The sequence below is a fragment of the Ruditapes philippinarum genome, unplaced genomic scaffold (assembly GCF_026571515.1).
Source record: "Ruditapes philippinarum isolate M1 unplaced genomic scaffold, ASM2657151v2 ctg1694_1_1_1_1, whole genome shotgun sequence".
In the NCBI taxonomy this organism is placed as follows: domain Eukaryota; kingdom Metazoa; phylum Mollusca; class Bivalvia; order Venerida; family Veneridae; genus Ruditapes; species Ruditapes philippinarum.
This window is the reverse complement of record NW_026852494.1, coordinates 154,655-182,081: the sequence shown is the minus strand read 5'-3', so window position 1 is coordinate 182,081 and position 27,427 is coordinate 154,655. Positions and strand designations below refer to the sequence as shown.

The 27,427-nt window shown below is 33.1% G+C and overlaps 2 protein-coding genes across 2 annotated transcripts; one reads left to right on the top strand and one right to left on the bottom strand.

Moving 5' to 3' along the window:
* The first annotated feature begins 257 nt into the window (after positions 1 to 257).
* LOC132714952 (uncharacterized) lies at positions 258 to 10,015 on the top strand. The gene is made up of 6 exons (XM_060697891.1): positions 258 to 370; positions 1,221 to 1,951; positions 6,452 to 6,573; positions 7,391 to 7,620; positions 7,893 to 7,972; positions 8,512 to 10,015. The coding sequence occupies exons 2-6, from the start codon at positions 1,339 to 1,341 to the stop codon at positions 8,712 to 8,714; spliced, it is 1,248 nt and encodes a 415-aa protein (XP_060553874.1). The 5' UTR covers positions 258 to 370; positions 1,221 to 1,338; the 3' UTR covers positions 8,715 to 10,015.
* A 6,588-nt stretch (positions 10,016 to 16,603) lies between these two features.
* On the bottom strand, positions 16,604 to 27,427 carry LOC132714942 (uncharacterized). The gene is made up of 5 exons (XM_060697880.1): positions 27,065 to 27,427; positions 26,300 to 26,513; positions 25,256 to 25,416; positions 22,999 to 23,217; positions 16,604 to 22,206 (listed from the first exon to the last, which is right to left on the bottom strand). The coding sequence occupies exons 1-5, from the start codon at positions 27,078 to 27,080 to the stop codon at positions 21,707 to 21,709; spliced, it is 1,110 nt and encodes a 369-aa protein (XP_060553863.1). The 5' UTR covers positions 27,081 to 27,427; the 3' UTR covers positions 16,604 to 21,706.

Genomic DNA, 27,427 nt, shown 5'->3' with positions numbered 1-27,427 from the left:
CTTGGGTCAAAATTGACCCCGCCCGGGGGGTCATTGGTTTTATTTATGTGTTTAGCAAAAACTTAAAAAATCTTCTTTGAAAAAACCCAAAAAGCTAGTGTTTAGACCCTAACCCTTCCTTGGATAGTTGTGCAATATATTTTGTGATAAATATTGCAAAATCAATCATTAATTGCATGTAACAATTGCAAGTAATTTATTATTTGAATTGTAAATGTTTTTACTTTCTTAAAATTTAAGTACATTTTCATAAGGTTGAAAGAATATATTTTGGCTCATCTGGAAACATGCAGCTTTTAAAATACAAGATTAATGTATTTACAATATTTTAATTTTTTTTTATTTTAGAGCTGCCAACAAATTGGAAAGAGTAAGTTTTCAATATTTATTTATTTTGTACATGTAACAGATATTTGACTTGGAGGTACTGAAAAGTTTTAAGAAAATGTTTCCTTTCTGGGGAAGGAAATGAAAGTGGGTAAATATGAAATAATCAAATACGAATTTCTGTAAAGGAACTCTACTAAGGTTTTTTGACATGACAGGACTGGAAATATTATTTTTAGATTATTACTCCCAATGATGTAGATCTATACAAACAACTTATGTGCAAAATATCAGATCATTAGCTCGCTCCATTTTTCAAGAATAATCATTATAATAGTGAAAAATGTCCCATAATTGAAAAGCATATTTTTACGCTTTTCACTCAAATCGGACTGAGCATAGCACACACATATGATTTTCAATGTATGTCTTGTATATTTCTTGATTATATAATATTTGTATTTCTATTTTAAGCGCTAATGTTTTCTATTTGAAAAATTAAATTTTTATGTTATTAGGCTTATAAAATAGATAAATAAAGAATCCCTAAAGAAAGCCCAACACGGCAAAATTGAAAATGTTGCAGTCTCGGTTTGATTGAGCCTGTTCATGGACGGTACTGGAAAGTGCAAGTTACCGTCCACGCCCCCTAGCACCGGCTTAAGCAGAATTCAACATTTTAACATGAAATAGTAAAATTTTGAATTTAGAAACATCCGCAGATCATACGGCGGTTATCATGGAACCTTCAATGTGACACTTCCGTGCCATTCCATGAAAAGCGGCGTATGGTCCCCAAGTAATAAAAAGCGTGTGCCCTAAACGACAAAACAATTATAAACCTCTGAGGAGTTCCTTTATTATTTTCATTTTGTATATTCATGTTCATTTAGGTCATTGGTTTGGAGACATGGCTTAATCATAGTGTGGATTTTGTTCGCATTTGGAGTGCAATATTTACTCTTTGGGAATTTCGGTAAAACAGACATTCAGCCTGATGGAATAAGAAACATGGAAGGAAGACTTGCAGATTTTGATATGGCTTTGTCAACATTAAAAAAGCAACAAATAAATGATAAAGGCATTTTCCATGATATGGTGGAGAAATTCAAGAATGAAATGACAAAAAAAGATGAAACAAAACTAAAAGAGTTAACCAAAAAAGTAAATTCTGCGGCAAGTGATGTCAGTTCTGCAAAGGAAATATTGAATGTTCTCGAAGAAGCAAGAGATACTTTAGAAGATAGATATAAGGAAATAGAGGAAACCATTATGAATTTGGAATCCACTTTAAATAATAAGATATCTGCCATACTCAAGTTTAATGAAGAGTTTGGACAAACATTTTCAAAATATGAACAAACATTTTCAAACTATGAACAAACATTTTCAAACTATGAAACATCCTTGCAAACATTTGAAATCAAAACTGAACGTAAAATGCATGAGATGACTAAAACATTTGAAGACAAAAGTTCTAGAATAAAAGAGCAAGTAAAGGATTTCTCTAAAGATTTTGACCAAAAACTTGAGGAGTTTAAACAAGCAAAGAGTGATTTGGATGAAATTTTATCAGCTGTCAAGAAGGATGTTGACACTATCAAGCCAAATACTTTCAATAAAGGTATTAATTTCATTTGAATATTGTATAATTTATGCATAAATCATGAGGTAGTTAATTATCCCCCGCCGAAAAGGCGGCGGGGATAAATAAAAGTCTCCGTCCGTCCTTCCGACCTTCCGTTCGTCCGTCCGTCCTTCTGTCCGACATTATTGTCCGTAGCATATCTCAAAAAGTATTTGAGGTATCAACTTGAAATTTCATATGTAAATAGACCTTATTGAGGAGGAGTGCAGTGCACAAGAATGATAACTCTGCATAATTTTTGATGTATTGCCCTTTGTTATTTTTCAAAATTAATTTTTGTCCAGAGCATAACTCAAAAAGCTTTTGAGATATCAACACGAAACTTCATAGATGCATAGATCTCACTCACCTTTAACAATTTTTGAGTTATTGCCCTTTGTTATTTTTCTTACTTAGTTTTTCGCCTGAGTGGAGAATAACTCAAAAGTGTTTGAGATGTCAACATGAAATGTCATAGGTGGATAGATCTTATTGAGGAGGAATGCTGTGCGCAAGAATGATAACTCTTCCCTATATAATTTTTGAGTTACTGCCCTTTGTTCTTTTTCATACCATTTTGTCCGGAGCTTATCTCAAAAAGTATTTGAGGTATCAACTTGAAACTTCATAGGTGGATAGATTTTACTGAGGAGGGTTGCAGCACACAAGAATGATAACCTACCCTGCATTATTTTTCAGTTATTACCCTTTGTTATTTTCAGCCATCAGTATTCACATAGGTTTCAAATCTGTAATCACTTCAATCATTAGTTTTCATTACCAAAAGACCTCTTAAAATTGAGTTATTCTGCTGTACTACATACTTCCAATGAGCAACCATTCGGCGGGGGGGGGATGGCCATGTTGACATGGCTATTGTTTATCTTGCTTTGCATACCTTGCTTGAAATTTTAAAATATTTGCTTTATAGTATTTCAATTTTAACCCCTTTACCTGCAAATGGTCCTGTCAAGCATCTAATTGTAGAACTGTACATTATCAGTTTTAGGTATATCAAGATTAATATTAAAATAATAAAGACATTAACTAACAATATAAAATAGAGTGAAATAAGAGCCCCTAAAGTAGCATTACTTTCAGTTCTTGCATGTTAATATGTTATAGTATTAGAAAGGAAGCAGATAGTGCGTACATGTAGCATGTTATAAAGGTCAGTCTGTTTCATCCAGGTTGTCCCACAGTCTGTACGGACCTCTGGACAGTTTCAAGAGTTTTACTTCATGTATATATATCATACAGGCAAGTTAAAAATATTTCAGACAAATCAAATCAGATTTTGCCAGCCCTGAAGTCATTTCTGTTGCTAACCCTCTAAGATTTCATAAGTCATTTTCATGCTTTGATATGTCTGGAGATAGGGTAGGTATCTCAAAATATGTTTAAGAATTTATTTCAATCAACCTTTATTATTATGCTCCTCGAAGGGAGAGCATATAGTCACCACCTTGTTGTCTTGTCCGGAGCATTCCTTGAAAACCCTTGGAGATAATTTGTTTTAACTTTAAACAGTGGTAGAGGGCGTTGAGGGGGAGTGCAGTGTTAAAGAACCATAACTCTATTTTGCCCCATTTTGAATAATCTCCCCTTTCAGAAAAATCTTGTCCGGGACATAACTCTAAGATTATAAGAGATATCAACATGAACATTGTAGGTAGATAGATCTCATTGAGTAGAAATGTAGTGTAAAAGAACCATAACTCTGCTAAGCCTCATTTTTTAATTATCTCCCCTTTTAGAAAAATCTTGTCCAGGACTTAGCTGTAAAACTATAAAAAGGTATCTACATGAAACTTTGTAGGTAGATTGATCTCAAGGTATAGATATGCAGTGCTCAAGAATCGTAACTCTGCCTTGCCTAGTTTTGGAGTTATTGCCCTTTGTTTATTTTTGATTTTTGAACCTTGTCCGGCACATAATTCTAAGATTATAAGAGATATCAACATGAAACTTTGTTGGTAGATATATATCAATGTCCAAAAGTGCAGTATGAAAAGAACCATAACTCATTTTTGAATTATCTCCCCTTTTTAAAAAAAAATTGTCCGGGAAATAACTCTAAAACTATAAGAGTTATCAACATGAAACTTTGTAGGTAGATAGATCTCAGTGAGTAGATGTGCAATGCACACAAACATGAACTCTGCCTTGCCAAATTTTGTAGTTATTGCCTTTTGTTCCGTTTTACATTTTGAACTTTGTTCGGGACATAACTCGGAAACCATAAGAGGTATCAACAATATACTTTGTAGGTTGCTGGATTGCATCGATTTGGAGTGCAGTGCAAAGAACCGTAACTGTGCCTTGCCTTATTTTGGAATTATTGAACTTTTTCCAGGGACATAACTGAAGAGGTGAACTTTCCTGTGCACAAAACCTATTCGGGGAGCGTCAGCAAGTTCAAACTGGGCTCTTGTTTTATCAGTTATAATTATATTGGTAAACCAATTGCCCCTCACCACTTTGGGTTCGATTCCTGACAAGGACTTTTGATTCTTTCATGTGAGAAAACTATCAAGCGGAACGTTGATGGTTCTACTCAGATGCCTGTTTGTGCCTGAAATGATGCACAGAATTTAGGGCACCTGAGATTTTAGGGCACCTGAGGTCTTCTTCCACCTATAAAGCTGGAACGTCGCCATATGACCTATTCCTATCATGTGTCTGTGTGTGGTAAAACCCAATCAAATATTATATGGGTATTAATAAATTTAGCTGAACAAAAATTATAAAAAAAACTGCTTCATATTCAAATAACTGATACACACAATGTACTGCATGTAGATAATAAATGCAAAACTGAATTGAAAATTCAAGACATTTTGTAGACATTATGATGTCATGACAAACTGACATCTTGTAGGAAAGGGCTTGACAGCATGTGACAGAAATCAGTTTTAAATGAACCAAAACAATTAAATAGAATAAAATAAAAGGTTATCTGTTAGTTGTTGCATAATTTAGATGACATAATGGTTCTTTTGTAAACACCAGTTGCTATAATTCAACTTCTGTCAAAACCACTTGTGACATTGTTGTATCTAATACCATCTGTGGCAGTGCTACTCATGAAAGTATTGCATCTAAATACCACTTAATTGAAACTATGTCACTCATGAATATATTTCATCTTATACCGCTTATGGCTATGCCACTAATTGGCTTAATATGCAACTAATGACAATTGTGCTTATTATGTCACTTGAACACGCCACTCATAAAAAGGTTGCATCTTTAATCACTTGTGGCAATGACAATCATGCAAAAATGCCTTTAATACCACTCATGGCAATGACACTCATGAAAAATGCCTTAAATACCATTTGTGGCAATAACCTTCATGAAATTGTTGCATCACTAAATACCACTTGTATAGTGCCACTCGAGAATATATTTCATCAAATAATACCCGTGTGGCTATACTGCTACTTGGCTATGCAGCTGCTTCTTATACCACTTGTGGATATGCCACTCATGAAAGTATTGCATCTGATACCACTTGTGGCTATGCTCTACAAGGTATTGTTTCTTCTGAGACCACTTGTAGCTGTGTCAATATATTTTATTTTATGCAAGTTTTGGTTATGCAACTCATTAAAAATTGCATCTTATTCCATTTGTAGATAATCCATTCATAAAAATATTGCATTATACCACTTGTAGCTATGCCACCCATGAAAATGTTGTATCTTATTCCATATTTGACCTTGCCTTGCAAAAATATATATGTCATAGATACTACTTGTGGCTATGCCACTCATTAAAATTTTGCATATTATACCACTTGCAGCTACGCTATTCATTAAAATGTGTAATAGCCCATGTAGTTATGCAACTCATAAAAATCTTGTATCTGAATTTTGTATTTGAATGTCTATTTTAGTACCATATTACATTAAAGATAATCCACTATTTCATATTTTTCAATAACATTTTTCACCATGACTTAATATTTCTGATGACAGTACAAAAGTTCCAAAGGTAGAAGAATCTTAAAAGGCCCATTTAGCCTAAAAAATGCTTAGCATTTTACTTTTCAAAAGCTTTTAGTCATGCTGTTATTTTCCATAAGGTTACTCACTGGCCATTTTTTGCTTCGTTTTTGTGTTTTAACAATAATTAAGTTATACTGATTTAGTATTTTGTATGTAAGTCAAAATACCACTTTCTTTACATTTGTCTACTTTAGTCAAATCATTTCACATTCAGTAATATTATCGTCAGGTTATAAGCATGATCTAATTTCATTTAAAGCATTATGAAACACATGTTTAATCTTTCCGCACAAAGAAAAAAATCATTTGTGAGTTTAAATGTGCCTGTAATAAAAAGTGCCTGTAATAAAATAAGTAAAGGTTTCCATACACACTTTCAATACTTAGTAAAATGTTTATGATTCTGCGTTTTTAAAATGGATTTTTTGTAAGGAAATTTATTATTTTTGGAGAAACTAATACAAAGAATACATTATTTTTTTAGAGAGTTTAACCATGGCATTTATTATTGTGGTCCTGTTTGAGTTTATTCTGGCATTATGGATATATCTTGTACAATGTGGACGCTCAACTTATTCAGATTCTTCTGATGGATCCCAAGACATGGTAATGTGGTATCCTAGTTTCTTCTAGTTGCCTCCGCGCAGTCTGATCAGGATCCATGCTGTTCGCTTACAAACCATGTTACAAGTAGAAAAACTGATAGCAAACAGCATGGATCCTGATTAGACTGTGCGGATGCGCAGGCTGGTCTGGATTCATGCTAGTCGCAAACCCACTATGTTGGTTTTATCGTGACTCGGCTCATTTAATATATTTATCTAAGAAGGTTTTGCATTTTATTTGAATTTTAAGCATCTCGAACTAACCAGTACTGGTGTCATTTAAGGGACCATTGTTGTGACCAGAGTAAGGCTTGAACCAACTATCACCGAGTTGTGAGACTCAAACCTTTAACCACTATGATACTGCTCAACTTGCTTATTGAAGCAACAAACTTTAAGATCTATAACTTTATAATTTCTCTTCATCTTGATTTGTTTGTTGTTTAATATATGCCAAAAGTGCACAGAATTGATACAAAGTGTCCAATTAATATAACACTAAGACTTACATGTATTTCATAAACTAGGGACACCTTTGGCTGAGTGGTTATGGTCGCTGACTTCAATTCTAACACTGCTATGGTTTATTATCATATCAGAGACTTTAGATTACTTCATGTATTGAAAATGTGTAGATAGCTTACAGACAGTCTTGTTCCTGAAATAATACATGGCAGGGCACCTGAGGTCTTCCTCCAACAGTGAAGCAATTGAAAGAAATTTGCCACAAGACCTTAATAGTATCAAGTGTTATGGAATACCCAACCAAAATACAAACAGTTATTTTTGTAGTTAATATTATAAGTTTTTCTTTACAGACTGCTAGAGATGTATTAGAAAGAATTCCGCGTCGAGTAGCTTTATCTGATTTTGTCTGCATTGTAAGTTTTGATGAAGCACGACAGACAGAACATGACACCCTGGTCAAGTCTGCGTTAGGTACAATGCAGGATATTCAAATGAAATACTTTGTTGTACGTCGACATGAACACTTGCAAAAATTGCCTAAATGTAAATTCTACATTATGTGTACAGAATTCTCAGAAAGGTATATCTCTTATTAGTGAATTTATATCTCTAATTATTGATTTTATATGTCTAATTAGTGAATTTATATCTTTAATTAGTTGATTTGTACCTCAAGTAAATTTATTTGTTTCTTCCTTAATATATAGAGGATATTGAATGAGTTTAGGTTTAATACTAAATTTATTGAACGAGTTGAATAAAATCATATTATGCGTGTTAACTGTAAGGAAAACAAACATTCCCTTTGTACCTTTATTTGAAAAGTTATTTATTTTTCTCTTTTTATTTAAGACATGTTATTTTAGAAGAACCAGGATTGGGTCTAGGTGATTTGAAGAGGTGTACTTATGAAGTTATTAAGAGATACAGAGGTATTTCTTGTTGAACTTTTACCCCTTAATATGCTGAATGTCTGAATTAGACTTGCCATGTTTCTATTTTTGGAACCACCCTATTATAATTTTCAGGGATATCAGGCTGCAAAATTTAAAGTTTAAAATCCAGCTGTATAGTTAATACATAGAGTGCATGGAAGTGTAAATTTATTTACTGACTAAGCTTAGTACTGGAGGCAAGGGCAGATAACCCCGAAAAAGGTGTTAAAGTTTATTTTAATACACTGAGATTTCACTAAATATTCTGGGCCTGAAAATTCTTGTTTAGTCATAAAGAACACTTATTTCATGGGTTCTTACATTTCTGCACTTTTTTTCCAAGAGGTCAATTTTGAAGGTGATGTCACATTGAAGGTTTGATGCCATCTTAATGTATTATATAACAGGCATGTTGTATGTATAACAAATTTAGCTGATTTTTAAATATCACATTGAAAACAAGTGACTACCCTGTGATCAATATTGCCTTTACATTTTTGTCAATTACTATTTTTTATTTTGTTTGTTTTTTACAGCTGATATGGTTATCTTGTATACACGTGATCCTGGATCCAGGAGTCTTGGAGACGAACTGTATAATCCTAATATTTATTGTGTTGCTAAGCAACCAGAGTTGATGGGTCTTCGTGATAACAGACGATTTATAAGCACATATGACAAGCTTACAGAAGTACAGAAGAGGGTTTTACACGATGACATTGCTAAATGCATGAAGTGATTTGATTAGTGTTGGAGTGTTAATTATTTTTGAAGACTTGGTTATGTGACTTCATGATAATATTACCAGGCAAATGTATGTCTATTCAATGTGACATAATAATATACTTATAGTCATCTTCTAACAAAGTCTAAAATAGTTTTTGCCTCTAACTTAAAAAAAGACTTGCTTAGTAATGCATATTAAAATAGACTTTTTTCTCCAAGATATACATTTTGAAGTGCTTAAATTTGTTCCCAGTTTAATATTTTATACTTAGTTTAGTTTATGATTGTACACGTTTTTATTTGTTAACCAATAGCACCATGACCCCACTTTAATCTTATTCATCTTATTCATGGAAAATGTTCTTCAATCCAGTGTTGTAACTTTGCATACCTATTAGCACCCTCATCATCTCTAACTGCCAGACCAATTTAGAGGTCACAAGAAATAGGTCAAGTTCAGTGCGACCTCAATATATCAAATAGGGCAATAAAAGAGAAGTCCTTTAATCAAAGCCTTCCAATTTCACAGATGACTGCAGATTGATATTCTCTATCCATTAGACCCACATTAAGAGGGTACAGGGTCAAAAGTCAACATGACCACTTAACTTTGGCCGTAAAACAGAATCCCTTTATATGAATTTATGATGATTTATTGCTATTCATAACTTTATAAGATCAGACTAGAAGAACAGAAAGCTGTTCTAAGATAATATGTCATCTTGAAGAAAAATAATTTAACTTGAGAATTATCAGCTTTGTTTTAATAGAGGTGTAAAATCTTCTATGAATGTGCCAAATAAAATATTACAGCGAGAATACATCAACAGATAATGTGAAATGTGTAAGGTTGGGAGACAATATATCCCCTGCTGTAAGGGGTATAATTGTTCCACAACTGATATATTTTTATTTTCGTACCTTCTTATCCTTCCTTGTTGATGTATGTATGGTTGCTTTGTATATAATTTGCTTTTTATGAAGTTTTACCCACGCATATTTCTGGAGTGTATTAAATATAAGAGATTTTGTGTTATACTCATTTCTTTGCTTTGCTTTTTTTTACGTTGTTATAAATTCCAAATTATTATATCAGTTTTATGAGACGGAATTTTGAATTATTATATATGGTATGATGATATATTTTTGGGATATGTATTTAAAACATGAAATTGAACATGTCTGATGTAAAAGCCAGAGCATCTATGGCACATAATCCAAATTCATTCACCACTCACCTCCATATCTGTATAATTGGTCTCAAATCCACCGGGAACAATGATAATAATTGTATTAAAATCTACTAGCAAAATTCACAGTCTGATTTTGTTCATCAACTGTAAAACATCTCTAATAGCAATAAGCCTTACTAATAGTAGATTGCCTGATTGCCGAATACCAATTACAAAAAAAATGATAACAATTTTCATGTTTTGATGTTGATACTTGACCCGCAGAAGGCTTTTGAGAGTGTTAATTGTTTAATTAATTATTTTAATTTATCAATGAATCTCGATGCCCTTGAGTTTAGGCAAGATGCAGAAAGATGAATGGGAATGATACTGATTACACACACCAACATGTTGACCTATCAGTTCAGTTTTCTCATCTAGGTAATATAACATATAGTGTCAGCAGTTGTCAATATTTGGACCACTTTTATTTTGCTGATGATTCTTGTATTTTGACCACAGTCAAAGATACATGTTAAACTGAATATGTACTCGCCATTTAGGCTAAACTGAAGCTGTGCTCGCCACATTGGCCAAATTTAAGCTGCACTCGTTCCTTAGGTCAAGTTTAGCTGTACTAGCCACTTAGGTCAAATTTAAGCTGTACTCGCCTTTATGTCAACTGGAAGCTAAGGTCATATTAAAGCTGTACTATCCATTTAGATCAAATTGAAGCTGTCTCGCCACTAAGGTCAAATTGAAGCTGTTCTAGTCACTTATATCAAATTGAGGCTGTACTAGCCACTTATATCAAATTGAAGAATTACTCGCCACTATGGTCAAATTGAAGCTGTACTAGCCACTTATATCAAATTGAAGCTGTACTAGCCACTTATATCAAATTAAAGCTATCTCGCCAATAGGGTCAAATTTGAGCTGTACTCGCCACTAAAGTCACATTGAAGCTGTACTAGCCACTTATTTCAAATTGTAGCTGTACTAGCCACTTATATCAAATTGAAGCTGTACTCGTAAATAGGGTAAAATTGAAGCTGTACTCGCCCTTAAGGTCAAATTGAAGCTGTTCACGCTACTTAGTTCAAATTGAAGCTGTACTCACCAGGAAGGTTGGTGAAATTGAAGCTGTACTCGCTATTTAGGTCAAATCATATGTACTAGCCACTTATATCAAATTGAAGCTGTACTCGCCACTAAGATCATATTAAAGCTGTACTAGCCATTTAGATCAAATTGAAGCTGTACTCGCCACTAATGTCAAATTGAAGCTGTTCTAGTCACGTATATCAAATTGAGGCTGTACTAGCCACTTATATCAAATTGAAGCTTTACTCGCCACTATGGTCAAATTTGAGCTGTACTCGCCACTAAGGTCACATTGAAGCTGTACTAGCCACTTATATAAAATTGTAGCTGTACTAGCAACTTATATCAAATTGAAGCTGTACTCGCCACTAAGGTCAAATTGAAGCTGTACTAGCCACTTATATCAAATTGATGTTGTACTAGCCATTTATATCAAATTGAAGCTGTACTATCCACCTATATCAAATTGTAGCTGTACTCGCCACTAGGGTCAAATTGAATCTTTACTCGCCACTAAGGTCAAATTGAAGCTGTTATAGCCACTTATATCAAATTGAAGCTGTACTCGCCAAAAGGGTCAAATTGAAGCTGTACTCGCCACTATGGTCAAATTGAAGCTGTATTAGCCACTTATATCAAATTGAAGCTGTACTCGAAACTAAGGTCAAATTGACGCCGCACTAGCCACTTACATCAAATTGAAGCTGTACTCGTCACTTAGGTCAATTGAAGCTGTACAATTCAATGAGTGGATTAAGGCAGAACAGAATCCATCTGTTTGCATCTTAACCATGATAAAGTTATAGATTAAGCATGAATATATCTTGTAGTGGTAATATTTAGTATCAATGTTGTGAATTCCCTAACACTATTTGAAGCAGTTATGGTTTTAATGAAGAAACTTTATACGTTTAAATTATGATGTCAGTTTATACACTTATCTCATCTCATCTTTTGAACAACAAAAAAACGAAACGTTTTCTTGTAGGCAATTGAGCTTGCACGCAAACGGCAGGTGTCACGTGTCGCTTCAAACTAAATTTCTGAAGTAATAGTGTATACCTGTTTAGTTTTTGCAAATAACATTTAGGCCAAATAAATTGTGTTGAAAGGTTTAAGTCCAGAAGATGTTGTTGATATGCTTTTATATGCAATTAATGACAGAAATTATTCATGTTAGATTACCGTAAAAGTTATTACCCTTACCTCATATTTAGGAGTTTAAAAGTAAGAACTCTTTTAACTCTACATAATAGTTATTTAAAATCAGTATTAAATCCATAATAGGTTTATTCTCCTCATAGGCGAATATTACAATTTCCTATTTATAATACCATTTTACCTCCATTAGGAATTAGGAAATAGCAATTGAATAATAAAACTACATGTTTCATTTACATTTGAGCAGTATGTAGTTTCGGTTCATGTATCTCACACTTGCCAACAATATACATAATTATGTAAGTCTTTTGTGGTCTGCTGGGTATCCACAAATTGCCCTTCGGACAGTTGTCCCCCTCGGAAGTTTGCTCCCGTTTTGCAGTGGCGATCATTTGCCTCCCCTTCCCTGTTTTAAAACATATTTTATTGATGAATTGGTTACTACCATAATTCATCGCCTATTGTCGAACTTTCATTATGCACAAAAATCTCGCACAAATTTGTGAAAGTGAAAATAGCATCAATAATTAAATAAAACTAAAATGTTTCCATTAGCATACAAAAAAATCTATACACGAGATGACAAGTGACAAATCACAACGGCAAAAAAGTGGGCAAACGGCCGAGGGGCAACTTTTCGGGAGGAAATGTCCTAGAATCTGCATTGTCTGATACAAAATACTATCAACATAATTATTCATTCTTTAACACACCTTCTTTTACAGATCTATTGACTTTATAATTGACAATTGCACATTAAGCTTTTTTGTTTTTGATTTTAAAGGGGACAGCAAATTTAAATGCAAAATATATATTGTATAAAAGCAGAACGTTTAAAAAGCTTATCTGTATATGCGTAGTGTTAAAAATAATATTTGTACATTTCATCAAATGCTTTGGATCAGCCATTGCTCAAGCCAATATAGTTTTAATGGTGTGTGAGTTGGATATCAGCCTCGTACATCGATCTTTCTGTTAAGGAAAGACCTGATCACGAATTCCTAAACAGAAAGACCTCGTACTCGTTCGATATCCTATACGTAGTAATTGTTAGTCACAGCGTTGACAATTCAAAATAATTGGCCTGAATAATAATAATTAGTAAGCGCTATTTTAGCTCGACATTGTTTGTATGGAAAAAAGAGGTATTGTAACAGACATTGGCTATAACTTTGCTTAACTTCATATTATCACACAACTTCCTTTAGACCAAGACCTACATTTACATAAAACTCAAATTGACCTACTCATGTATGACCTTGACCTTAATAATCAAAATAAGGAATTTTCATTGAGTATTTCTATAATTGGCTGTTACTTGATAAAGATGGATAGTTTTTATACTTGGACAAAACAACCTATAAGACAAGACCTTTTGAACGGTTGAACTGGCATAAAATGAACTTGACTGTCAATGTCCAAGTATTGAATTTTGGTTAAGTATTCATTATTTTGTTTTTCATGTACGATTTGACAAAACCACACATATGACCAAACAGACATGTGCAATAATTTAAATTCGACCTTGATCCTTTAAGTGACTGACCGTTAAATGATTGAATTTTGGTTATATTTTCTGAACTCATTTATTTATGGAAAGGATTCATACTAGGTCAAAGCAACAGGTTGGACTAGATAGACCCTTAAAATAAAAATTAATTTTCTTTCTAAAGATTTGTTTAAACCGATAATTTGTTTGCTTTTAGAAAAAGTAAAAAAGTGGAGCGTTTCCCCCACTCGGTGGTGGCTCTTGGTTAGTATTGTCTTTGCAAAAACTTAAAATTGTAATCTGATATTATTCAATCCATATATATAGAAATCCCAAACGCTGACAATTCTGTATTTTTTTTTACAATTCATATTTTAGTGCGTAGTTAACTGTCCTTGAAATATTTTTTTCTGTTATAACATTCATTGAGTGACTGCCATAATTTACTGGTGCACCCGCTCATACAACAATATTTTACAATTATTATTTGGACATAAATTATTGTCGAAAAACTTAAAATAGATAATAAAAAATAATTGAAAAATTCTCGGATCTGTTCTTACTAAACAATGATTGTAGAATTACTTTACTTTAATTACCATGTGAAATTACGTACATGAAAACACTGACGAGGGTTTGTACTCACGCGGCGAGCAATCTTTTCTAGTCCGACAAATTAACCACTCGACCGGGCCGCCACGTGACGATGTTACTTACTTCGATTAAGTGATAAACATTGTTGAAATGCAAATAAATAAATGATTAAAAATATCCAATAGAGTATAACGTTTTAGAAGGGCGAAATTGACCAGTGTCGGTGACTAAACTTTTATATTATACCTTACATAAATATCTCCTTCTTTGTATATGCAGATTGTGGTGTTGGTAGTTTTCATCCGGATCATGGCAGTAAGCTACATTGAATCTATCGATGCACATTTTAGCTACTGCATCGTTCCTGGGAAGGCTGTTAAGCAGTTTACTAGTACTAATTGCCTTCATTATGGCAAGGAACTGATAACTTAAGTACATGCCAGAGCAGATGTACAGTGCGAATGACAGTAGAAATGATTTTATAATCAATTACAATGAAAGTGTCCTGCATCGTCCGGGAATCAAATCCAGGTCGCCCGATTCACTGTCAACTCTCTACCTATTGAGCTAACCGCACGCCAATTTCTTTATCTTTGTATTTTTTCAAAGAGTAATAAGGGTCCGTCCATCCGCTCTTTAAGAACAACTCGCTTTGAATTGCTTTTGGGCTTCCTAGGTTCAAGGTCGCTGTTACAAAAAAAAAATTAGTTTTTACAAGAGTTAGGAATGAGAAGTTATAGACAAAACATTGCGTAACAAGCTCACGTTTAGTCTTCGCTTCGAATACGCAATTGTAACACATTAGAAGTAACAAGGTCGATTTCGGTGTGCGCTTCAGGCCACTAATTGTAACGCATCTAAGGCATTTTTGCTCTCATTTCCTATAAAAAATTCAGATTATAACTCTTTAATCTGGCAATGTATTGTTAAGAGGTAAAACATCATGGAAAACATTTCGAGTTTTTATTTGGCACCAGTCCATTTGTGTATATATTATGCCCCCTTCATTTTTCGAAATTTATTTTAATAAAAATATTGTTTCGTAGTATAATATTTGATAATATTTGGTTCCTTCATGCAACATCATAGGAAGTTATTTGTACTATTATATTATCAGACATCACTCGTGCCTACGCCACTCACGATATATTTATTTTCATATCACGTGATGAAAATAAATCCTGTATTTATAGAAAAAACTTAAATATCCTCTATAAACATCTTGTTTATAACAACATATTTTTTTGTGCGTAAGAATAAAGTTGTTTTATTAAAAACATGTGTAGTCGGGGTTCATTTTGTAACATAAAAACTGATGTGTATCTAAATTTATTCAACAAAGAATGAAACCTGTAATAAAATAAAACAGCAAAAGATTTCACATTACATTAGAAGTATCTTACAAGACATATTTTTTTTGTTTTGCGTTTTACGTCACATCGACACAGTATAGGTCATACCGCGACGTTCTCGCGGAAGACCTCAGGTGCCCTTCCGTGCATTATTTCAAGCACGAATGGGCACCTGAGTGAAACCACCGAAGTTCCGTAAGCTAGCTGGATAGCTTCCTCACATGAAAGAATCCTAAATCCCTGTCGGGATTCGAACCCACAGCGGTGAGGGGCAAGTGATTTGAAGTCAGCGACATTAACCACTCGGCCACGGACGCCCCTACAAGACATATACCTAATACAACATAACACACAATAATTCAAAATACATCAAAACAATTTCCCAAATATTTTATTTAATACAAGGCTTTGTAATAGAAGGGGTGCCCGTGGTCGAGTGGTTAAGGTCGATGAATTCAAACCACTTGCCCCTCACCGCTGTGGGTTTGAATGGACTTTGGATTCTTTCAAGTGAGGAAGCTATCCAGCTAGCGTACGAAGCGTCGGTGGTTCTACTCAGGTGCCCGTTCGTGCCTGAAATAATCCACAGAAGGGCACCCGAGGTCTTCCTACACGAGTAAGCTGGGACGTCGCCAAATGACCTATACTGTGTCGGTGTGACGTAAAAATCAAACAAACTAAAACAACAACAAAAAAAAACAACAAAAACTTGTAATAGAAAATGATTTAATTACTAATAAAGTAGCAATTTAGTGCATACGTACTCTTCATTTCCGCTTTACAGCGATTACAACACATATAATATGATATAGAGTATATAAACGATTTGCATTTGACAAATGTGCATTTGTATATAATTAAACAGACATTATTAAGTACAAGTAAATTCTTGTAAATGTATAAGCGTCTATATGATTTAATTAAATATATGATTTAATTTAATAACATTGTATCAGAGATTATCTGAGAGCAATAAGTATTGATGTATATAACAACAAAAACACATTTATATACAAGTTTCATTTTCATAAAAAAAATTGAGCTATCATTGTAATTATATATGGTTAAAGTGCCTAGGTATTTAACCTAATATCACACATCTTACCGAAACGAAACATAAGCCAATACTGCTTAAATATTATCTGTCATTGAATTTCTTATTTACACAAAACGATATGTTATGACAAACTTAACAATCGTATGAATTCTTTGTCTGGCGGTTTGTATGAGGTGACCTTGGAGACGTTCATTTATCATGCCATATATATATATAAAACACGACGATTTAAGTTAGTTCTTAAAAAGGTCACGGTGTCACATCCTTTCACAATGTTACTGAGTTCACGACTGTATGGTCATTCAACACTATTATAAAAAGTTGTTCGACTCTTAATAAAAAACAATTTGCAATTATATCGAGATTTAAGTCACTTGTTTGAGAGACATATTTCTTGCATGCTGAATCATCACTTTGCTTTGCCTCAATGAAAAATTTTAGCATAACAAAATAATGCATATTTTTTTTTAATTTAGAATGTAGGAATCCCCCCATAATATCGCTAGGCTTATATCGGTATTTTAATCCTGGGAGTGTACGAAATCCTCATTGCTGTCCAAGCTGTGTAAAATATTTGCGTATAACGTTAAAACATGTTCGCTTCGAATGATTTCTGTTTGTAAGTAGGATTCAATAATATGGAATAAACATATACATACTTATATCTTTCAATGTACACGAAGGGCTAAATGAAGATTAAATTTTCTTAGAATTCTACAGACCACAGGACTGGTATTTTTCCATTTGTCTACTAAACCGTCTGTTTGCATATAGGTGTAATCTGATTTTTTTCTTTTATTCAGGCCAATCGAATCGCTGACACGATTTTCGATGTCATGAGAAGGAAATATGTCGCTTAAATCAAATTCTAATAATTTTGTTTCAAGATAACATGAGTACGTTTGAAGATCATAGTCTGTACATTTATTTCACACTATATGGTCGGGTTTCGAGAAGATATACTCCATAATAGATACGTGTAACACAGTAAATTTCAGTTGATGAACCAGAAACTAATCAACATTTGTCATCTATAATGTGCTGTATAGTATAAATTTACTTTGTAATCAGCACAAAAAGAACCGTTCCCAATGGTGAATAAACATCGTATAGAATGTAAATTGTGTGAGAATTCTTCGTATTTTTTGTATATGCTTAAGATATATATTGGTGGCGAATTTTCACAATAAAGTTGAATACCAATGATTCTATGATTTTGTGTTTAATGTTGATTTCGTACGTACTTATAAAGGATGCTCACACCTACTTCGCTGAATGTTTCAAAACGGTCATCACATACTATGAATATGGAGGTAATTGATGTGATGTGTACATGTATACATATGTATACATGCATTTATCAAATACATAGCTTATGCTCTCAGCTAAAGGCATATATTTTCGTATCTATATATTTTCTATGTAAATTTATTTTCTTTAAGGTATGCGATAATGCCATCTCAATTTGAACAGGAAACTATACCTTCAACATAAAACGCCTTCTGTTGCAGAGTGGACCCGATATGCAATTGATATGCACAACTATGGATATAGAACTACAGAACACTCCTGTAAAGTGATGTCAAAGCCTGACAAGATTTTTTTTATCTTTAACTCTGGCGGCCAATTTATGCAGCAAAGCAGAACGTGCCGATGATATGCACAACTAAGGATGGCACTGATCACTCGTGTGACGTTTTATTAAAATCGCACCAGCAGTTTAACCGGCAAATAGTTTTCTATAAATTGTCCGATGACCGAAGTGAAACCTGCCGGCGATATGCACAAATAGGAATGGTACTGATCGCGGAAATTCAACCAACAGTTAAACCTGTGAAAGCTGGACAAAATTTTTCTATTTATAGCTCTGACGGCCATTTTGTGCAACGAAGCGATACATGCCGGCAAAAAGGTACCATGCAACAAAAGGTATGGTAAAATCACTCTTGTGAAGTTCGAGCAATTTGACCTCAGAAAACTGGACAAGATTTTGTCTATTTAAAGTGGTCATTTTGGTCGACGATATGCACAAAAAGGGATGTTACTGATCAGTGAAGATTTATCAAAATCCCGCCAGCATTTTAACTCGTGAAAGCCGTTCAAGATTTTTAATGTTAAGCCCCGGTGTCCATTTTATGCAGCAAAGCTGAATTAGTAGGCATTTTGTGCAGCGAAACATGCCTTCAAAAAAGGGTGGTGCTGATTAATCCTGTTACCTCTCATTCAAAATCCGCAAGCAGTTTGACCTGTGAATTCTGTATTTACAGCTTTGGTTTCCATTTTGTGCAGCGAAGCGAAACATGCCGGCTATGCATAACTAGGTATCGTACTGATCAATCTAATGAATTTCATTGAAATCCCGCCAGTTGTTGGACCGGCGAAAGTCGGACAATCTGAATGCGAACGCACGGACAAACGGCGACGGTAAAATTGATATTTCTCCCAAACTTTTGAGGAGACATAAAAACGTAAACGTGTATCGGAACTTCTCAATTTAAATCAGTTTACACTGCTTTTAGAATTTCATAGACTCTATTTAATGAATAATTTATTCAACATAAAAGAATTATTGAGTTAGAATTGATACTCATTAAATTTCGTACAAAATATCGAAACTAACAATAACATTCTCAATTAAATTTAACATCGCGAGGCTACAGCTAAGTTCTTTCATAGCTTTGATAAGGTGGTGGTCTTGGTAGTCAAAATTTGAAACTGATTACTTTATATCATTATAAAAGTCATTTTCAACCAGGTTTTCCGAAAGAAAAATCGGGTCATTAGATTGGGGGTATGTCGGCGGGCGGACGGACGGACAAGCAGACAGAGGCAGGCGTGAACAATTTCTTCAGTGCGCAACCCTTCCTACATTTGTCAAGGGACTTTGACCAAAAACTTTCTGAGACGCTTTGTCATTATTTTGTGGCACATTATTGTCTGATATACAATTTTCTTGTCAACTCAGGCGCTTTAACAAAAGCCCTACAGCACTTTGTCGGTTTTTTGCAAACTTTTTTTGTAGTATTTTGGTCCTTTGGTAAACATATAATAAATGCTTTGTTAAACATATAATAAATGCATATAGAGAAATACTCATCTGTGTACAACTCTTCTTTGATTTTAAAAACAACTTTATTTATTATATTAGATTGACATTTTTTATAAATATCTTTGTTAGACATCATATAAATTCACTGATTAACATTCTGACATATATTTGCATTTTTCAGCCAAGAATTATGGTAGAGAACGTTGTATATGAGAAAATCACTATCACTGCTTTGATTAAGGCTAATATGCTTTTATCATTCAATATGTCAAAAAAGCATATACATTAAGTATATACATTTTTATTAAATACCCTACTACCATTGTTTCGAGGTATTATTAAAATATATGTGGTGCACATACATAACTGTGTCATAAACATGCAAAAACGTAACGTTTATTTCTGTTTGTATTTAATAATTCCTAAAACAGTTAGCAACTGCACTTTTCACTCAAATTTCTCCTTCCCATTCGCCCAATTAATTATGTATATTCACCCTCATACTTCCCAGCGCTTTACATATCTCGACCTAAATTTAACATTAAATTAGACGGGTATTTACCACATTTATATAATTTCAAAAGCATATTTTGTAAAGGATAACCATGACACGGTAACGTGATAATACCAACAAGCCTTCAACATATATTTAAACACTGTAGGTTAACTTGTTATACAAAGTTACAATATGGATTCTACTTTTGAGCAATTACAAATTGAAATTATTATTCAGACATATTTATTATTTAAAGCGGCATGGCTCCAGATTCATAATAATTTCGTGAAAGTTTTAATGTATTGAAAAGTAGGTTATTGTGAAGTGCACAAAACAGTAACGTACATATTGCAAACGGCACTTGAAAGCCCACACAATTACCAAAAATGGACACACGAGGCAGATAGGCCCCCTATATAGACATTATATCATTTTAGTCATGCAGTATTGATAAAAACTGTAATCCCAGCCCTTATACTCGCTAATAACATTATTTAAAACTTGAATCTTTTGTTTATTTTCTATTTTTCAATATTTAGTCTTGCTTTTCTTGAAACTGTTTGACTCATCTGGAGACAAATAGCTTTAAACATGGTTGTAATATCATATCACAATTAAATAATTTGAATTTCATTAGCTATACCTAGACAAAGTACATGAATTAATTTTCAGCCTGGTTTTGTATTAATTTTCTTTAAAATAAGTAACATATATACCATGCAGACAGCTGGCTTAACAACCTTACAGTAATGTTATATTTAAACATTGTATATATATGTATATAATGTTCTAATCCCATCCAAAGCCACATATATAAAATATCATTATAGCAACGATTATGATAATACTTTGATATATAATACATACTTAAATATAAATAAGTTAGCGTTTAAACTTTATAATTTTCAACAAAAATATACATAGATATTAACGTACGAAAGCATCTATTATTAATATATTAAGTATGTAAATAGAAAGAATAAAATGAAATTATAGAATATCTTAAATGTATTAAGTTCAATACATTATGTATTACTTTAACAGCAGTTTTGTTAACAATACTTTCAATTTTAATCTAGATTACAGGCTTACCTGTTCCCTATACGGACCAGTCTGGGACAATGAACAAAACCGCAAGAAATCTTCATTAACAGACAATTTATGATATAACACATGTTCCATATTACTATTGCTATTATTAATCCAAGAGAAAACAAAATTAAAGGATGGTATTAAGTGATTCAGGTGCATCATGTCTGATTAATATATGAAGGCTTTGTTTTTACAAACTACAGTCACAAGAAGGTTATAAGTAATTTACATAATACTATGTGACAATTTTTCCTTTGAAGTCATATACCAGTACACTTTATATGTAACACGAAACCTGACAAACAATTGTAACTGTTTGTTACAAATGATAAACCATGTGGCCAAGAGCATATCATAGTGCTTAATTACTTTTCACTTGTAATATACAAAAAATGACAACGTCTGACGAAGTTAGCAGAAGATATCTTGACTTATCCGCTTAAACACTGGTCATCAGTAGTTTGTATAGAACTGCACTTACCACTACAAACACAACAGCGGTGACAAACAAAGCTGGCGTTATATTAAACTGCATATTTTGTAAGAAAAAACGCTTGATCTGGTTCGTTAATCTAAACATGTACAGTTCAAAAATCTTCATGGGACCGACGACAGGTTCCATCGTGTCTGTCTGCTGCTGGGCTCCAGGTTGAACCATTCGTTTAAGAAACTTAAGAGCTTTATTCTCTATGTCTCCGTCTTTGCCTTGAATGCTGTCAGTATAACTTGTCCAACGAATGCGGTTAGCTTCCAATGCTCCAATAATATTAAACTCACCAGCGAGTTCGATTTCCTTTTTGACGAATTCTTCAATCGTCGTACTGTCGTTGTCACTTCCGGTTGAGATTTGAACAGAGGGGTCACTTCCCGTTGAAAAATGAACAGAGGGGTCACGAACTAAGTCGAACTTTGATATCAGTAGAAACACTTCTGCAGTGTCTGTAGTAAATCATATTTCATGTGATTATTTTAATGTTTCTATGAATTAATAATATAACATTGCTTGCATTTAAATTTCTATTATAAGCTTCATAACATTGTTGGAGTAAAATTCTGAATAAAAAATAAAAGTTTTCATATAAAAAATATGATTATATCAAATAGTAAGCCATGTGTTGAAAAGTAGAATATTTACAACAAATTGATTATGAACACAGTATTTATATAAGTATCTTTAATCAACATATTGCACGTACGAGCAATATCACCCTTTTTTCAATCAGTATTTTTAAATTGCACTGCTGTCATTACCAATGAAATCTTTTTATTGTTGCACCATGCATTTCCCAAGTGTCTACATTGGTCAGATTTCCAGATTTTCCATTCCCAGTGCCAAACATGCTTATTTTTTATCAGTCGTTAAAAAATTCCCAATCAAACTGAAACTCTCGATATAAAAATTGACAAAGTTGCTGGATTTATTTCGAATATGGTATCACACAGATGTTTCCTAACATTTCATTGTCAAATTTTAATTTATGCTATGAATGATTTTTACATTGGCTTGAATAATCGAGTTTGTACAATTCAAAAATCTATGTCAAAGGTGTATGAAAGAGGTTTTAAAAGGTTCCAAATATTTTTTCCATCAGAGCAATTTTACGACGCAAAATGTCATAAAACTTGGCAAAATACCTTCTCCAAAAATGGTTACGAAAATGCCTTGGTATAATGTGAATTAATGTTTGATAGTCAGTGGGAGTAAAAATAGTATCAGTTAAGTTAACTCACATTTTCTTTTCAAGGTTGCAGGGTCTGTTATTGAGAGGACTTCGTTCAAACATTTTATCAAGTTTTTTGGTATGGCGTTTCCACAGCTTTGTATAAATACAATCTTTGTCACCCTGTTAGCAGGGTCCGGTTTTGGAAATAGTTTCTTTAGACAACCCACACCGAATTCGTCCTGTTTGATCTGCAACGCTTCAATGTTTGTATCTTTTGGTATGAAACCTATCAAATAGTCGTGAAAATTACATCAGTAAAAACCTAATTATAAATCATGTATCATTTGTATGAACATACTTTAAGAACCGCGAATTTGTTTTTAGAAGAATTGATACATCTATGGTATACTGAATAGATAGGCCCTACCCTACATCCAGACTTTGCGTTAAGAGAACATCGGAGTGTCACAGGTATACCGTATAAAAACGAGTACAATAGATGGGTAATAAGTACGGTACTTGTGCAAGAAATTCATGACTTGTGCCGCTGATAGAGAGAAAGCGTCAACAGTACAGTAAAAATACATAGAATACAGAGAAAAAACACCTAGAGTACAAAACAATTGCCTTGAAAACAGTAGAAGTGCCTAGAGTAAGGTTTAAACGTCAAGAACACAATAGAAGCACCTAGAGATCAGTACAGAGGAAACCGTAGAAACGTCTTGAGAAGAAGGTCTTTCAAAGGTCAAGGTCATATCCACATTATTCCACATATCTGTTTAGTGGCAAGTATTGTTTTGTCCACACATAAATCAAATCCGTATATAGATTACAACATAACATAAATTCAATATATTAACATTCATTGTTAGGTTCATTTCAAACTCAATGTCAAGTTCAGTTGAACTTTTTAAAATTTCTTGTCCCAAGAAGGTTTTTTTTTGTCCAAGTATGAAATAAATTCCATTGGTTAATTACCAAGTTGCAATCAATTATAAAGATAATCTGGTAATATAAAAAAATAAACCTTCAATGTCAAGGTCATACATGAGTCAAGATAAATTTGAGTTTGTTATACAAGACTGTTTTGACGTAAATATGTGGTGTCTTAATATGAAGTTATCCAATAAACAAAGTATTAGCCAGTTATAGAAAAAACAAGAGAATTTCATTAATTTGACCTCGGCAGTCAGTCAATTTAAGGTCAAGGTCACATATACTTTATTCAATATGTTTTTTGGAGCAATTCTTGATGTTTGTTTTTGTGTTAATAAATAACAAAAATATGACAAACCAAAGTTCAATAATTTGACCTTGACATACAATGTTATTCCATGTTTGTTAAACCTTTTATAGGGTCTTGCTAAGAATGTTGCTTTGTTAAAACATGAACACGATTCATTTATTAATTAACAAGTTATATTCCATTATAGAAAAAATCATTGAACATTCAATAATTTAACATTCAAAGTCATTTGCATATAAGAACCAACGTCACTTCGAGAGAGTTAAGGTTTCAAATATTACGTCAATCCATTCAAAAGTAACAAAGTTATAGCCAGTAACAACAAAAAACAATCAATAACTATGAGTGAAGATTAAGGTCTTTTATTTACTTTGAAGGCCTATTCTAAAATATCATAACGTTCAGGTTTGAAGACAATCTATTTTATGACAAAGTAAGAGCAACCAATGAACAAAACAAACAAACAAAACCAACACTAAAACATTAACAAAAATAAAACAAAGCTAAAAAAACATGCAACACTTAGACATTTCACATTGAAAGTCAATGTCATTTGTGAATGAAGTCAAGTATGTCTTGTCTTCTTAAAAGTCTTTCCCAAGGATTATTATGAAAGTATGACGACAATAAACCGAGAGCTTAAAAAGTTATGATCAACGTACAAGTTTGCGATCGACAAAAGCAACACCGACATGACTGTTGCAATAACCCTTGTTATGTTTCAAAAAGTTAGTAGAAACTGCCTGAGTTAAGTAGAAATGCATTAAGTACAGAATAAGCACCCTTTAGTACAGTAGAAACGTCTAGAGTCCAGCTAAATTGCCAGGCGTAGAGTACAATAGAAGCGCCTTAAGTACAGAAGGAGCGCATAGAGTACTCTTTATGGACCCTGAGTTTATTGTATGCCTTTGATACGTTAATATATACTAAAAAGATGGTTAAACCAACATTTTGTTAAGTCGTTTAATGAGAACAAAGAAAATTTTAAAAAAAAAACAGTTATAAGAGATCTTTGTTAGGCGTTTTGTGAGCCAAAGTAGACAAAAAATATTTTTCATGAAAATAAATCTACAGGTACCTCCTATTAGAAGTTCTAATATTTCACGTATTTCTAGTGTGTCACAATCTCCCATGCCAGCACAATCAACTATATGTGGCAGTTTGTGTACAACATCAGCAATCATTTCTCTCCTTGATTCATCTCGAATAGTCTTTAGGTCAACACCACAGTTATTATATCTATATACATTAAAGATTTTCAATTTAAAACTTTAAATGCCTTTTAAGGTATGATCCACCTAATGCATTACCTCCACTCTGAAGAGTATTCAGGCTAGAACTACTGTCAACTGTATTGTAACTGAGGGGCGTAGGTTCAAGCCCCAGAAGAAGCAACTCTTTTTCTTTCTTTTTTATCTCTGAACATTATTTGCCCTCTAAGTAGAAAAGGGCTAGAACAACTACTTAAAATGGGAGGGGTAGGGTAATATTTATATACACGTTTTAAACATTTTGAGTAGAAACAATAATTTTGCTTGGTCAATTGTTACCTGAATGCTATTTTTTTGTTTCTAAAATATGTTCTATAGAAAACATTTAGTCATAGTGATTATAAAAAAGAATATTTAGAGTTTCTTATTGCTGAAAAAGAGCCCTTCTAATAGCCAAGTTTTACTTAAGAAAAATCTCTACAAAATATCTCTATAACTCGTAAACCATTCGGAAAGAATCTCTGTAACTCGTAAGCCACAGGGTAAATTTTGTTTAAATTTTGCATTTTTGTGTCTTTTTAGGTATATAAGTGACCTATGTTGTCAATTTTAAAGTTCCTTATAGTGCACATTAGAGGACTCATACCTTAATAATTAGGATTAATTAAATGTAATGTTCACCGCAAATGTTTTAACACACCCATGAGAGGATCGAAAGATCTTAACGGGGGTTTGAACCCACAGGGGTAAGGGGCAAGTTGTTTGAACTCAACGCCAATTACTACACAGCCACGACCGCCGTTTTGTCTACCCAAATATTAAGTCATTTAATGTTAATCAAACTTAAATTTATCTTCTTTGAATATAAATATCTTAAAATCAATTATCTTTAATAGGTATGTTTCACAAACCTTCCAAGGTCAAGGGTCACAGACTGCACATGACCTGCTCCTTGTTTTGCCAATGTGAAATTTTCTCCAGTTAACACTCTGTGGATGGTATTGAGCATCGCACTTTTACCAGCCCCGCTTTGCCCAATTAGCATGATCACCTCGGCATCTCGGCCCATATTCAACAGCCTAACGATTTCGTCCAACAAAGACGCATTTTCAAGGCCCGGTGAATCTGATAAAAAGGAAATTTATGTAGCTATAAATTGACTTAGTATTTTGTGTTTGGTAGTCGTTCTCAGTTGCAACGTGAATTTTATACGATCAGTTTCGAATGCAGCGATCTGATTGATTGAAAACATGTGCAAATGTTGTTTATGTTCGTTTTATTCATATTCCTTTTATTGATTTGTGAGTAATGATGATATAATTTGACTATAAGCAGGAAACTTTTCAACGTTATCATATAGACTGATCGTTTAATGAATGTATAGAGGGCGCTATGCTAGTTACATTTACCTTCCATGCAAAGGTCAACAAAACTGAACATATTGACATGCATGCTCTATTGTTTAATCTATATTATAAAATATGAAAAAAGAAAACAACTTTTATCTAATAATTTCTTGACAGTTTACATAGTAGTTAATTTCACTGAACTACTTTGACTCTCATAGTAATAATGTCAACATCAGTGCGCAATATTAATTCACATTAACATATCAAAGATTATAGTTTTGTAAATAAACAATATGAAGACAAATATTATTTAAAACAGTATATTACCTGAAGCTGAAGCCATGGTGAATCAAAGATTACTGCACTTATTTTACCGTGATGCGTTTATTTGTACTCCGATGTTAAAGATACATCTGCATTAAAATGATTCGCGCAGTAATTTTCACACAAAATTTAGCCTACTGTAAATTGATCTCTTTCTAGCTGTTAGTAAACTGTAAATGGTTTACATGTTGCGTTTAATAAATTTAAGAGGGTAACAATTATGAGTATGAGTTATAATATAGATAATAATGAGTCTCGCTGCTTTTCCAGAAAGCCGGGACAAGAAAAAGAGCAGGTCTTATGCGCGTGACCAAAGTTTTAAAGGTCAAGGGAAACGAAAGTTGATCATGTATTTGAAAGCACATA